The following is a 15224-nucleotide window of genomic DNA, read 5'->3' as shown; positions in this document are numbered from 1 at the left end:
CAACATTAACGGGGGAATTGTTTTTTAATTACTACAGATAACCCATGGGTTATACACATTATTATTCTATAATAACGAAATCATATCTTCAAAAGATGCTTCTCGTAAAATTAAAAGCAGGAAAAAGAATATTGAATGGCAGAAATCAAATCAATATACCAACATTCATTTCCTAGTGGTACTTCTGAAAGCACAGATAATACATGCCCACGTACACTGTTAGACAACCTTCTGTGTGTAAGGCATCAATTATACTGAATACTGGTGTATTCAACTGCAACACAGCTATTCTCTCTCAGTGTTATAATGAAAAGCTTACGTTAAAAACGACTTCAGGAAATAAATTCAAATGTCATCAACTTCACATACTTCAAGGAAAAAGCAAATGGAAAACCTCACAAATAATAATTAAAAATAAATAAATTAAAACCAAACTCGATGAGGAAATAAAATCAATAAAACCAAGCGTTACCCCCCCCGCTTCTCTGGTGGTAGTTTTCAAGTGTAAAGAATAATATTAAAGGTAATAACAGTACTAATGAGTTTGGCATTGGGTATTTTCCTGGAATTAATAAACCTTAGCTCAACCTATAATGCCCAACAACCAAAGCCAAATCTGACATCCCAGGAAACGCCTCTTGCAAAAACACACAGGTTTGGGGTTTTGGTCTTTCTCTTTCAGAAACTCAAATACAAGGTGCATCAGGACTTCTTCACAGAAAAACCTGATGACATGATAAATACTAGATAACCTAGAGACACTGCTGAAACGCAAAGGTATAATTCACTACCTACTGCACCAGGATACTGAAACAGGTTTTCTTAATATGTATATTGCCTTTTTTTAAAACAAAAGCTTAGCAGTTCACTTGTAAGGCTTTACTTTAAGAGGTGCCGCTCTACTTCACAGAACGGCTTTTTAGTGCGCTCCTCCTTTTTCCCTTGCTAAGTGGAAATCACTGCGTTACTCTTCTGCAGATGGTTACAGCCAGAAGTCAAGCGCAGGTTTTCTGGCCTCCACCCAAAGGCAGGCTGCGAAAGCGCTGCCGGCTGGGAACGCGCCTGGCTCGGCATCCCCTGCAGCCTGCCCAGGCTGGGGGTCCGCTGAGACAGCCTAGAGAGGGGGTCCCCCGCTCACCCCCCAAGACTGAAACGGAGCCAGCTGAAACACTTCTCAGTCTTCCTCCCCGCCTTGCTCAACGCCTCTGGTTTTGATGAAACACCACAGGAAGCTCCCTCTCCAAAAAAAAACAGATTTGGGGCCCAAAGGCCTCCTTCAGAGCAGGGAGGGGTTTAATGTGCCTACTTCTGCTAATAGGACCACAGACTGATGCCAGCTGAACCCAGGGTTATGTTGCTGACTGTCAGCTGCTCCAGGAGGAGGGAGCCTGCCTCACCTAGTTCTCTAGGGAAAAAAAAAAAAAAAAAAAAAAAAAAAATCAAGGCTCTCCTGAGAGCTTTTCCAACATGTTTTTGAAGGAAGAGAAAGAGCAAACAATGAGCAAGAAAGAGGGAGAGAAAATACAAAGAAAAAAAACCCAGACATGACTTTCCTTTCACACCAGAAGTAACCAGGGTGTTCACAAGAAAGTCAGAAAAATCACATGGCCCCAGTGTCAAACCCAAGGAAAGAAAAGCTCATGATTTCCTAAGCAGTGCTGGCCCCTCCTTGGATTTTCAGCTAAAAACTCTTCACACCCTTACTCATCATTTTGATTGTGCAGCTGGGTTTTTGTAAGTCTTTCTACAGACAAAACTGATGTTGACTTCAGAGAGGCTATGCTGAAGTATGACTGCAGGATCATGCTTTGTGCTTAATAAGATTAATTAAAGAGGGTTTCGTTTTTATGTATAGATCCTACTAGCATCACAGAAGAAATCTGAACAACTAGGAGAAAGAGAGATTGCCACACAGCACCATCACTACAAGATCCCACAGGACTAAGCAACATAATACATATATATATACACACACATATGTATATTATAGATATAATGTAAATATATATACATATTGGATTTTCCACTTGGGGTATCATTTATCTTCTGGCACCATCTTGAGCTGCCTCTCTTAAAAGTGACTAAAAGAAATGCCTGCAAGAACAGAATTGACCTTTCATACCAGAAACTCGATAAACTTTAAGCTTCAAGTTACAACCAAAACAAACCCCAAACCCAGCAGCTTCTTGCTGTAATGAAAGCTACTGAAAGCCACGCAAATCAATTCTTACTTAAGTCTTTTGCAGAGGATGCCAAAGTTCAGATGATTTTAAGCCTCATCCTTAAGAGCACAGGAGACAAATCCTGTCCCATAGATTTCTCACCTCAAACGTTGGCAAGTCTCTCTCCACTGAGTTTAAGAGCAAAAGATGAAAACTGAGAGACACACTGGACACAGGAAAGTCACTAGTGATCTTTCCTGTAGGGAGAGCATAGCCTGTAAACAAGCACATCCAAGATCAAGTGTACTGAGCTCGCTGTATACTGGGCTCCATGAAGGGTTTTTCCCCTTTCTCCCAGAAATGCAGTATCAAGATAACTGTCTAAATTGTGGTGTCTGGATCTCAGCAACCAAGGTAGCTGAATCCCTTTTCCAAAGGGATTCCAGTCCTCTTCCATGGCCGGCACTGATGCAACCGTGGCTGTGGCTTCTGGCTCTGTCCAGCTCCCAAAGATGTGCAGGGGGAAGCAGCTTGGCCAGTGAGCTACGGGCCACACAGGGGCCAAAACGTAGTGGGCAGCAACCACCTGCAGCCCAGGGAGCCCTTCTCCACGTCCTCAAGGAAGTCTCATAATTCCAGTGCTTCAGATTTCCTTTTCCCTCTCTCACCTGGATGGAAACCAGGACCTCCGCTGGTGCCCAGCCATAGTGAAACCCCACCCTGGGCGGTACACCACCAGCTAGGCCTGGATTCACTGTAAACAGGCTTTGCTATAGCACAGGCTGCTGTCTAGCCTCTACAGAAAGTCCATCTCACATGACTGTATTCATCCATATAGCTGTTCTTCCTTTAGAAAACCATTCCCCTCACAGCCCCAAGGGTAGGGCAGGGCAGGGCTAGGCAGTCAAACAAAACCTCCCTGAATAATCTGAGCCACACAAAGCATCCCAGGCTATTCCTCAAAACCACTACGTATATATATGTAAACAGTCAAATTAAGAGTCATGACAAGCTACTTCCAGGACACTTTCCACATGACGTAACCCAGAGCACAGCCCCGCCTGGTCTGCATAAACTTTCTCAATGTATGTGGCATTCCAGGATCATCAAGACCTTAAAAACAGATGTGTTTGGTAATAGCTTACTAATCACAAGCTTTTTAAAAACAACCAACCAACTTCCACCCAAAAGTTTTATAGCACATTTTTGTACTGCAAAATAAATTTTTTCCTCTGTGTAACCTCACCTGAAAGAAACAAGCTTATAATCAAAAGTCCTGTCTTCTTGAATCGGAAGTTCCATACTTTCTGTGGAAATACTTGGGGTGACCCCCCACTACAACTCATTGTTTCCCAGCAAGTAGCTTAAGATTGCAAAAACTTGGATTTTTAAAGCTAGTTGGAGTTAGCTACATTCGGTTTTGCAAGGTCAGAGTCATATAGACTTTTGGAACCTTATACACTGTCAGCCTTCAATGAGATTCCTACGTGTTAAGCTGCTCCTGAAAATGGGATTTAACAATCAAACTCACAAAGGCTTTTCCAACATTGAGCTGAACAAGATCTGAAGTCCTGCAAAATCATGGCTTCTGAAGCATTTATTCCAATAGGGATTTTGCCAGAAGACTTCAGAGATTTTTGCATTCTATTCATCAAGTTAATTTAATGGGAAGAATGACAAAAACTTACTTCAAATATACATAATAAATCAGAGTATAGGAGAAAAATTTACAAGACTCTGATCAGTACTAATTACACAACTAAATCTAGGCTCCAATGCCGATTCCCTGAACGTGGGAGTGACACTTGATTCCTAAGTGGAAAGTCTGGATCAGAAGTCTAGCCTTCAATTCCTACCTGCTAAGAGCAGGAGGATATTAGATGGCTCTAATAGCCCCTGGCCCGAAAAAGGTGCTGCTCCTTACTTATCCCTAGGGAAGCATAAAAGCTGAGGTTTTCACTAAGCATCCACAGAAAAAGAAATTAAAATAAACAATTAAGTCAGATAGCTTGAACTACACATATTTTTGCTTTCCAATTAAGAAATTGGACAATTTTACTCCAGGGATGCAAAATGTTTTGGTGCACTCTGTAACCAAAAAGTTAAGCATTAGATTTGGAAAAACAGGGAGGCAGCATGTGGCATGGTTACTGCCATGCATACTCATATTCCCAAGCGCTGGTTATAAAAGCTCTCCTGGCAAAAGGCTTCAAATCCCCTCCCATAAGTGATATATGGCTCAGGCAATCTTCCAGACACACTTGTGTCAATGCAAGGGGTCACAGCTTCCACGCTACTTGGCATCACTCCCCTCTGACCCTCTGGCAGATTGGTTTACAGGAGCAAGTCCAACTCACTCCACACAAAATCAGCTGGATTAAATCAAACCACTAATTTAAAAAGGTTTCTGCTAACCAGCTGGATGTGAATCGAGACTGATCACATTAACTTGTCTGCCAGCAGATCCAAAGGGACAGTAACTGCTTGAAAAAGAGACATAATGATTACCCAGGACCTAAATTTTCTTCCAGTGGTACAGCTGGAACCAAAAGAGGGCATGTGTCTTTGGCTTTCATGCCCTATCAGTATCCTGCCCCTACCAGCCTTAAGACTCTTAGAAAGTATGAGCAGTATGGGAAACTGGTGTAAGAGACTTTCCAATTTGGAAAAAATTAAACTCTGCCTGTGTCTGCGGCTCTTCTGGGCAATCCTAGTCAAGAGATGCTGGCAAGTGCTCTGGGAGCGAGGAAGAAAGTTCACATCCAAACCGCACGACCTCCCTGCTAACCCAGAAAGAGACGGTACCGCATTACATCAGAAGAAAAACCCCAGGGCCCATAAGCAGCATGACTCCGGTTATCGGCAATATTCGTATCCAACACCAAAGTTTCAGGTACACGCTCACGAAAGAATGATGGGAAATTACTGCGCCTGCAGAAACCATAACCTCACTGTTCACCCTGCCTTGGCCCAGCCCTGCAAACTTCACTCAGCTGTTGCTTGCGAAAGCTGCTGTGAGAAGCAGCAGGAATGTTACACACAGATGGCTTTGGATGCTGGGAGCCTGTCTGAAATTTAGGAACAATCCACGGCTGGAAATGATGGTCAGCAATGGGATTTCCTGACCTATTCTCCCTGTAACCAGCGCTTAAATGGGATTAGCTGATAGATTCCCACCAGCCCTTAGAACGCAGTGAGAGATTAATGCTATACATATTGGGTTATTGCTGTTGGGTTTATTATTATTATATGCTATTTTTATACAACTGCTATAAAATCTCATGCCATACCCAAGCTGATTTAACACAGATATGACCCTGCCCTACCACATTAAATGCCACTGCCAGCAAGTTTACAGCATTTTTTTCTGCAACTGTACTGAAAATAGCCCTCAGTGCTGAACAGCAGCTAATGAATGGTTAGCAAAGCGCCTATTGCTGACAAGCATTTTCAGCAAAACATCACAGGCCAGTAGGCAATTCCAATAGATGGAAAACGGTATAGAAATTAGTAGTAATAGTTTTTATTCTTTTTCCAGACTCCTTAGCGCACAAGCAACACTCAGCATTCTTCTATAGGAAAGTGGTATCACCTCTGTTAAGTGGTTATTTCAGACTCTGAAATAGGATGCTTTCCTGAAGTTGGATGAAGATTATGGGACAATAAACTTGAAGATTAAAAAAAAAAACAAATAATTTACTCTATACAGAAAAAGGGACCAAGATTTCTTTGTCAACATAGTAAAGAAAAAACATCTTTCTAAGTGACCATGTGAGGTATCTTTCTCCCTCCGTCTATTTTCTTTTCTTTTTTATTTTCTGTTTTAAAGAGAACATGATTAAATATCTTTGTATTTCAAAAGGAAATTTTTTTCTTAGTGGACACATTATGAAATTCACATTCAGTGCAGTACTCACATGCACCTGTAAAACAACTCGCCCTTTCAAAGGGAGCAGTGACGAGAGAGTTAAAAGTGATAGAGGGAGGAATGAGAAATCAGCCCATGCCACATACTGTGCCTCTCAAGAGGAGGACTGTCTGTCAGGAGCTATGGAAAGAAAACGCTGGGATTCATCCATGAAGCCAGGGAGGACTGGCTGCAGCGCAACAGGAAAATAAGACAGTGGAATACGTGGAATCCCTTAAATATCAGTCGGCAAATGCTTTTTGACCTTGTATAGATGTGGCAAAGCCCTACCAGGTAGTTTCTCTATCCACGACATCTCATGAAAGCTGAGTCTCCAGAAAGGAAAGAGGGACTAGCTCCACTAGTTCCGCTTCAGGAAACACTACCCTGAGCTAAGCCATTCATTTATTTTCAAACACAAGATGTGGCATTTTGTATCAATAACCCTGTTGAAGAAAAACAGCATTAAACTTGTGCACTGTCAGGTCTCATTCTAACCAATGCATTGAAAGAAACAAAACCACATTGAATCCGCTAGGAATGTCCACACTGGGGACACAGGAAAAACAAACAGGGGATTCACAGCATCCTGAAAGGGTTCCAGAGATAGGTTAGGAAAGCCCACCACACAGCCATCGTTCTCAGACTCACCTTGCAGAAAAAAGGTCAAGCAAACACACAGAAGAGACCGTTCTCTTCCACTTAAGTATTACTCCTTAAAAAGTAGTTGCTGCTGAAAGTTTCCCACAACAAGAAGCTCTTTTGATTCTGAAATTGCTCCACTAAGGGAAATTTTAGTAGTCATAGTTTTTACTCTGGCTTTACGTTCTGGACTTTTGCCTAGGCAATGTTAAACCAGGAACAAAATCTATTTAAAGTATATGCACAGTACATATTATGCATAGATGTCAAGGGATGGGAGTAGGTTATAAAACATGGAATCCATGATATTTAAAAAAAATAAAAAATCATTGTTCAAAGAGCTTAGGGAAAATATAACACTGTAATTGAGGCTATGAGGTCATAATCCAGTTTCCCAATAGGACAAATGGTGAGGCCAACAGTACATTAGTTTGTCCTGAAGCAAAAGTTGACTGAGAGGAAGTAAAATAGCCCAACACAACTCTGTGACTCGGTTTTTCAAAACTGTTACTAAACCAATTATCAGAAAAAAAAACCCCACCAAATTCTATCAAATCAATCACAAGAACAGCAGGAATAATAGCAGACAATACCCTGATCCTGTTTGCAAGACCTGAGGAAGCCTACATGCTTCCTTGATGTGTGCTGTATTTTATTTATTTTAAAGAAATACTTGTTTCTATTAGCAGAAGACACATTGAGTAGTGAGATAACCCTACAACAATGTCATCTGCTTCCAGTAACCGCTCCTTCTAGGCAGCTTTCAGCACAGATGTTTCAAGTCTGCTATAGACCCAGGCTCAAGGTAAAATACCAAGGGAAACAGCACATCTTCTTCAGCTTGTTCCCTCACAGTGTTCGCCAAGAAGAACAACGAAGGCCACTGGTGTTCCAATTTACACAGTTAATCTGTGTGTGTAAAATATTCAACATGTAAGCACAGAAGACAAAAAAACCCCCCCAAAACCAAAAACAAACCAAAAAACCACAACAACCTTTTAAAAGAACATACATCAAGTTTTGTTTCTTTTCCAGCACAAAGGAATGGAAATCCCCCCACTGACTTCAGTGGGAGCTGGGCCAGACCCTGAAAGTCTTCACATAAATTTCCATTAAGAAGTTGCGTATTGGTGTTAAGACATTTCTGTTTTATCCCCTGCTTTTTTCCTCCTGATAAACTGCACTCTTGCAGCACATAATGTCTGAAAATGAAGTTTATAATATAAAGAAAACTTTCTGAGGCCTGCAACTGTATTAAACATAATAGTCAGAACTGAAGACCATGAGTATAAGAAATGATTATACTTTGGTTTATTATGCAATGAGTTAATTTAAGAGGTTTATAATAACCAAAATCTATCATAAAACATGACAAATAATGGCAAAATGTCATTGGTTCAATGGACCGAGTTAATCTCATACTTCGCAACAGTTGTATTGTGTTTTTTAATATTGCTCGTATGGATTACAAAGCAAAGCAAAGCCCCAGCAGACAGACAAACAATTGTGAAAAGCAGGGACAGACAGAATGTTGTTATGATTGTACAGCTCCCGTTTTGCACAATTATTTTCACATTGCTCACACTCAAGACAGCTTTCATGGCCATCAGTTTGTGAAAAGCTCAATTCTGTGTTTGTATTTCAGCATTACCTCTAAATGAACTTACGCTAATGAAAACATCCAAGTATTTAAAATTTAAATGCAAACAGACTAAAGCTCAAAATATTCACCTGACTCCACGTGGGTGAAGTCAAAAGCATGTTTGAGTTCTTGAATCTAGTGATGTGTCCTGGACACAACCCAAACTTGCACCAGGATGTGAGCAAAGAACAGCCTTGTAACTTGGTTTTGACAAGGAGAAAACCTCGGAGCCCAGGTCAGGAGCTGACCAGGACTGCTGCGTGCAGTGTGGCACCACTCAAACTAGAGGCACCCTTTGTATTTCAGCACCATTTTGTACCCTACCAGTTCCCAAAACAGTTTCCCTCTACCTCTTAATACCTAAATAACTCAACCAAATGGTCTTTCTTTTTCATTAGGGCACCCCAAATGACAGTGCTGTATTCTACAGAAACACAAAGGGTGTAATTTACACAGATCAAACCCATAAAAGAAAAAAAAACTCAGTAAAGAGCCTGGAAGAAATTCAAGCCCAGCATATCCAGAAATAACTTCCAAATGTCTCAGCAGTATGGACCAGGCAAACCCCTGTCCCTACAACTTGCAACTGAATAGGTTTAAAGTAAAGAGACTTGCTGACAGCAAGGTTGGCCTTTCTTACCTTTTGCCACATTTTGATGAAGAAGAGCTCCCCAGAAAAATTGAAGAAAACATTGGTGTCGTAGGCATCATCCCCAATGTTAGAGATGGAAATGTTAAGTGAGATGTTCCTCACCGCTCCCAGGGCCAGGTAAGCAGTTCTGTCATCAACACTGTAGGCAGAAACAATTACATTGGTTTAACTCTGGGCAACTTTCACATTCTGGTCCTTCTTTATTCCTGCCATGGAAACGTCACAACTCAGCTGCTTAAAAGCTCAGCTGTTGGTAATTCGGGATTGTGCTGAACCGCCAACACAATGTATGGGGGGCTATACTGGGAATGAGCAGCTCCCGAGTCCTGGTTCTGACACTGCCTTTTGTGACTGTAATGAAACTCCATGATTCTCATGTGAAACTATTTCATGTGACTTATTGTTAATATTATTTTATTGAGAAAAAAATAGTTGAAGACGGTAAAGTAATTGGACAGGGGAAATGTAACAAATGCAAGCTATTACGCCCACGTTCAAGTACACAGGCTATTTTGTCTCTTACTATTCAAACTTATTCTAACATTCTAGTAACTTTCTGAAAATCTTCTTAGAGTTATGTTATGGACAGAAAAAAAAACAGAAAAGGGCGTCAAATAAAATCCAGAAACGAGTGCAAGTGGAAAAATGAATGAAAATTATAACCACTATCCACTGAATGTGACAAATCTTTCCTTGGGTGTTTATGCTGGACCTAACACAATGGAATCATCTTCTATAAGTAGAATACCAAGGGAACGGTTGAACTAAAAAAATAGCTATGCATCATGAATTAATATACTATTGTAATAAGGCATCCCAGATCATGAACACATAAACACAGACATGCAGAGGCACATAGAGGCAAATAAAAATATTCATACACACGCATTTATTATTTGATATTTGGTATACATTTAATCACACTAGTCTGTCCAGAAGATATGCTAACAAGGAAGAATGAGGGATAAAGATATATCACAGAAAAACATAATATCAATGCACAGATCTGTAGGTCTAGGAACTAAAAGTGCAGTAAAAGATGGTCTGAAATATAACAAGTATAAATGCAAAAATAAGCAAAAATAGCCAAAATATCATCAAACTGGCTACAGTTATCATAACTGGAATCTAAGACCCTTTGTATATTCCAGAGAAAGAGAGACAGCGTCACAGGGAAAACACTAAGTAGCCGGTCAGAAAAAGGCAGAGACCTCCAGCCACACAGCAGAGAGACACTCCAAGTTATTTCCTCCGGGGCAGGGCCAGCCTGATAGTCAGAAGGACCCTCTAAGGAGAAGTACCCTCACACCACCCACCCTGGCAGACACTGGTGCACGATGTACGCACACGCAGCAGCGTGCAACAGCACAAAGAAATGCGTAGCCAGTCAAGCCACCTTTCTTTCATTCATCCAGTTTCCATGAAGGAATGGCTGTTCTGGGGACACGCTGCTCCTCTGCATATCAGCAATTGTCTGAAAATGGCAGGGACGCAGGGTGAGAGCTGTGTATACTGGGCTCGCTGGGCTCCATCTCCCTGCGTTTGCCAGGGAGTTTCTAGACATGGGTTTCCAAAGGTACAGACCAAGTAGCCAACCGCTCTTGTGAGTAAGAAGTTCAGAACAAAATGGTCTAGACTCAGGCTTTAAAGCTGATGGCTGTGGATTGTGAGTTTCACTTTTCCACGTAACACAGATGATATTTATAGCATATTTATTTCCTGTACTTCATTTATTATGATCTTCATTTATTAAGCCCAAAATTATGGCTTACAGTTCAATGACAGCTTCTTATGAGGCAGATAGGAGCCTCCAGGAAACGTGCCTGCTTTTTCAAGCTTACAGTCAACTGCAGGCACCAACCAATCTACCAATAATTGGACACTTTGCTTTCTAAACATTATGGTTTATTCTTATAGTCAACTATCAGTGCAAATAAACATTTGAGAAACCATACACAGTGCAGGATCCACTGCAAAACTAGTTTGAAAGGTCCAAAGAATTTGAGTCGTTGCTCCTTTTATTCTAAATTAATGGCAAATCTATATGAGAGTACTTGGAAGCATTTAACCTTTTGGCCCCAACTTCAATGTTTACTGTTGAAAAGCAGACAAATTATGAAGATACTAAACAATCTGCTGGGATTTTCTAATAATCAGAAGTGCATATTTGGAAGCAAAGAAATAAAACAACCATTTATTACTGTGAATTATTTCTCATGAACTTTATAATCTCACTTCTTGCAATCACTTCAAAACTTAATCAGCGTCTATCAAACCCATTAGCAAAATCTGGCAGTATCACTTCCGTAAGCAAAGGAACGTTACCAGATATTTATCTTATGCAGGGTTGATACCAAATGCAATGAATGCTACAGAATCCTCCCTGAATTGGTTGTAGCAGCACTTTGAGATTTTAACATAAAATCAAGGCAACCGAGAATACTTTCATTCCTACTGAATAATGAAAAATACTCAGAATGAAATCCTATTTAAAACTAAACCCACAAAAAACGTCAAAATAAACACCACTGAGTTGTGATACTCCTTTCTAAAGCTATCACTCCTCTGTTAAAAAGTGCATTGTAGCAAAATGGTGTTTATAACAACATTTTCCTCAGCAGAGAAAGAAAACCAACTTTCTAAGAGCACATTGTAGTTGCTCCTACACAAAATTCACACAGTAATAAACTCTGAAAAACCTCACTGGTTTTAGGCTGACAGAGGAGTTCAGGTCTTCCCCTGAAAGGTTATACGAGATTGTGCTGTAAGTCCCATTTTAAGAGAACAGCTTTCTGAGTCATTAAATCTGTGTACATCTGGAATCAATCAGGTTCACTTGCAGTGAGAAAAGGATTAGGAATCTCCCGGCTCACAGGGGAGCTCCCAGGCCCTGTTTGCTGTTCGAGAGCGTAACGTCATGGGGTGCGGACAGCCTGCTGCTCTGCCGGAATAGCTCTGCTGCCAGCCCAGTGCCATCCTCCTCTAGCGTTTGCCACGCATCAAGCAGCCCAGCTGCCAAGTGAAAATATATAACTAAAGAACTGTTGTCCCCCGCCAGAAACAAGGAAACAAAGCAAAGCCACCCCTTTATCTCGACAAGGTATGTCAAACAATTTAAGAAACGTAATCAAGCAATGGCTTTCAGTTTACATTTTGTTGGATGAGAACTATAAAGCTGCCAACATCCTCAGCACCTCGTAAGCGCGCTCGCATCAAGGAAGACAGGCTAAAAATAAACACACCGACGCAAGAAAGGCAAAAAATTTTTAAAAAGGGAAGAAAAGAAGGAAAAAAATAACAAGATATAATCACTTAATTGGACAGAAGAACACCATCTCTTTACATCAGGTAGCACACACAAATAATGAACCAGGTAAAAGTTCTGGGTAGACTATATATCTATATATACATTATATATAGGCAACCACAGTTGCACACACATACGTAAAGGCACATGAAATATGTCAAGCTATGAATGTCGGCATGGAAAGGGAAAGAAATTTGACATTCAGAAGTACTAAATACCTGCAGCTTTCATTCACATGACCCAGACTTGTAGGTAACAAGTAATTCTGAACATCAGGCGCCAAAATTCTGCTGTGGTTTTTAATTCACTGGCTGCAGTACTACACATCAGAAGTAAACAGAAATATTTAACATTTTCCTCTTAAGCAATTAAGAAAAGGAACTAAATTCCAGGATAAAAAAAGGATAATATTTTTTGCATGCTTTAACGTTCTTTGTTAATGCCTGCAACACATCATTGCACGATGGTCAATGAGGGAAGAAAGACCAGCTGGGAAAGGCAAACTGAAAAGATCTGCAATTTTCATTCCCCCACCCCCCAAGATGCTGGTGTTTTTATTAACATGGATCAAGGGAGACATAATCTGCATTCCAAAAAGGTACGCAGGGACATATTTCTCTATTTCCTGCACTAGAGAGAATTGAAAAAAAAAAATAAAATTGAAAAAGCATTTGGCACTTCCTCTCAGCCCGTGCAGACCATACATAGGGCAAGGAATTTGATGGGGTCACACTCACCCTATTAGTCTGGGTCACCGACTTTTCCTTTTATATTGGAAGCATTTCTTTACTTAGAGCAAATCGGCACCTACATGGATAAATCACTGCTATTGCTCGATGGACAGTGGAAGTTACAGCTGGGGTCAGTTAGACTGCATGTGGGTAAAAACGCTTCAAACAACTAAAGTCCAATCTGTCCTCTACCTCCATCAGATGAAATTAAATAGAAGTCACACCTCTTTCTTTTAAATCACTAAAAGGTGTGAGTGAGTAAACAACATTGGTCCTGTGACAGATCCAAATAGATTTCTGCCTTCACCAACCAGCGTCGCAGTTGGTCTTTGTAGGTATTAGGATACTTGAATATTACTTTCGTCTCCACAAACTGTTTACATCAACACTTAAAGCCTTTCTCCTGGCGGGGTTTTATCACAAGCTCCAGAATCAGCTGAACTTTGGGGGGAGTTTTGCAAACACTTAAACCTCAAGGGCCAATGAAAAGCTGAAACCCTCAGCCAATGTTCCAGGAATTCTTTTGGTGTCTCAGTGCAAAACTGAGATGTAGCAGCTCCATAAACAAATACAAACCAAGGAAAAATTTCAAACAACTCCACAGGGCAAAACGCTACTGGATTTTACACCACTTGGTTACATTGTCTTGCTTTGCATGTGCATTCAAGGTCAATTCTCTCTGCAAAGTTTACAGTCTAGACTAAGGACTCCGACAAACACTCAAGATACCAGTGCTTATTCTGCATTAGCTGAGCTGCTGCCTTCCCCCTCTCTCACTGAAGCCTACGCTAGCAAAGGTGCTAAGAGACCTCACGCAGTTGATGACCACAGCTTAGCCGAGAGGCAGGTGATGGGAAAAACCTAATAGAGAATTCAAGGAGAGGGCAACAGAGGTCCTGTGTCAGCAGAGCACAGTTTGGGAGTAATATCATACCAATCTTGCTCTCTATGAAGACTGAGCACCAGTGTGCCAATGTTTCCCCACAGTAAGAGTCTGAATGTCCCACAGGAAAAAAGCGCTTACTACAGCGAGCCCAGGGCCAGAACTGCTCGTGCTGGTACCCTTCTGGAGCAGAGCTGCTGCCTCTAGCGCTTCAGTTCCCATACATACTGCAATTCAGGAATATGGCACAGAGCATTACCTTTGATTTTAAAAATGAATGCATGTGAGTAGTAAACAATGAGGGGGGAACACTCTAGGAAATCCTTTTTGCTCTTTATTAAGGTATTGAAACAACAGAGTGATTTTTAGTTACAGCTAGTTCCGATAAATTCAAAGCTTCTTTGGAAATTGTTCTCTCTTACCCAATGTAGTTTCTCCACATAAGTCCTCCATAACTACACAACAGACATAACTCCCAGTGACCTATGTCTTCAAACAGTAAAAAGGGCACAGGCAGGGCAGGGCACAACATATATATAAAAATACCTCTTATCTTATCACCCTACAGAAATCTGGTGACTTTTATTGTTATCAGTAATTTCAATTGTACACAGATGTTCAAAACCCTTTATAAACAGAATTGAAGAGTCAATGGGGAAAGAGCGACTCCGTTTTCACACAATGTTTACTCCAGAGAGCTTTTGATTTGAATGGAGTTACCCTGGTTTATGAAACTGTCACATGAAAGCAAGATGAGGCGCAACACCTATAGAAGTTCTAAACTAATCTTTCAGTCTTGCAGACACACATACAAAAATAAATCTTTTATAACCACAAGCAGCGTCCTTGAAATCAATGGTACTGTCTCTCTGGGACAAAGTTATCCCTGCATGTGTGCATAAAACAGCATCCTAAGGTTGGAGCACAAACAAAACCTAGTCACCAGTGGCAGAAAGAAATGCAAAAGAAAAATGCTACCAAGCACATAGCTGGAAGTTGCATGTACCAGCCAGATGTGAAAGAAAAAAAAAATTACCTATTTTCCCCATTTCTTAAAATATTTCAGGAGCTCTGTTGAAATAGATGATTGTTGACCATAGACCTGGCCCTGAAACTTGAGGATCGATTCAGTAGCGCTTTCTCACATACTATTTCTAGGAATTAGAACATTAACAAAGTCATCATGCAAACCATGTATTTACTATAGAAATTATGCCTTCAGAAACAGGTCTCCTATTATTATGCAGCTTCAGTTGCTTGCCCCATTCCTGGGATGCTGGGTGCAATATAAAATTTAA

General features: G+C 40.8%; 1 protein-coding gene across 1 annotated transcript in view; it reads right to left on the bottom strand.

Moving 5' to 3' along the window:
* ITGA9 (integrin subunit alpha 9) overlaps nucleotides 1-15224 on the bottom strand; it is a 233362-nt gene that overhangs the window by 74248 nt on the left and 143890 nt on the right. Inside the window, exon 18 of the mRNA XM_054190890.1 lies at nucleotides 8994-9144. Coding sequence (XP_054046865.1) covers nucleotides 8994-9144 — 151 coding nt within the window. The remainder of the gene's footprint in view (nucleotides 1-8993; nucleotides 9145-15224) is intronic.

The sequence above is a fragment of the Rissa tridactyla genome, chromosome 2 (assembly GCF_028500815.1).
Source record: "Rissa tridactyla isolate bRisTri1 chromosome 2, bRisTri1.patW.cur.20221130, whole genome shotgun sequence".
NCBI lineage: Eukaryota > Metazoa > Chordata > Aves > Charadriiformes > Laridae > Rissa > Rissa tridactyla.
Note: the sequence above shows the minus strand (reverse complement) of the source record. Positions and strands in the feature narration are given on the sequence as shown.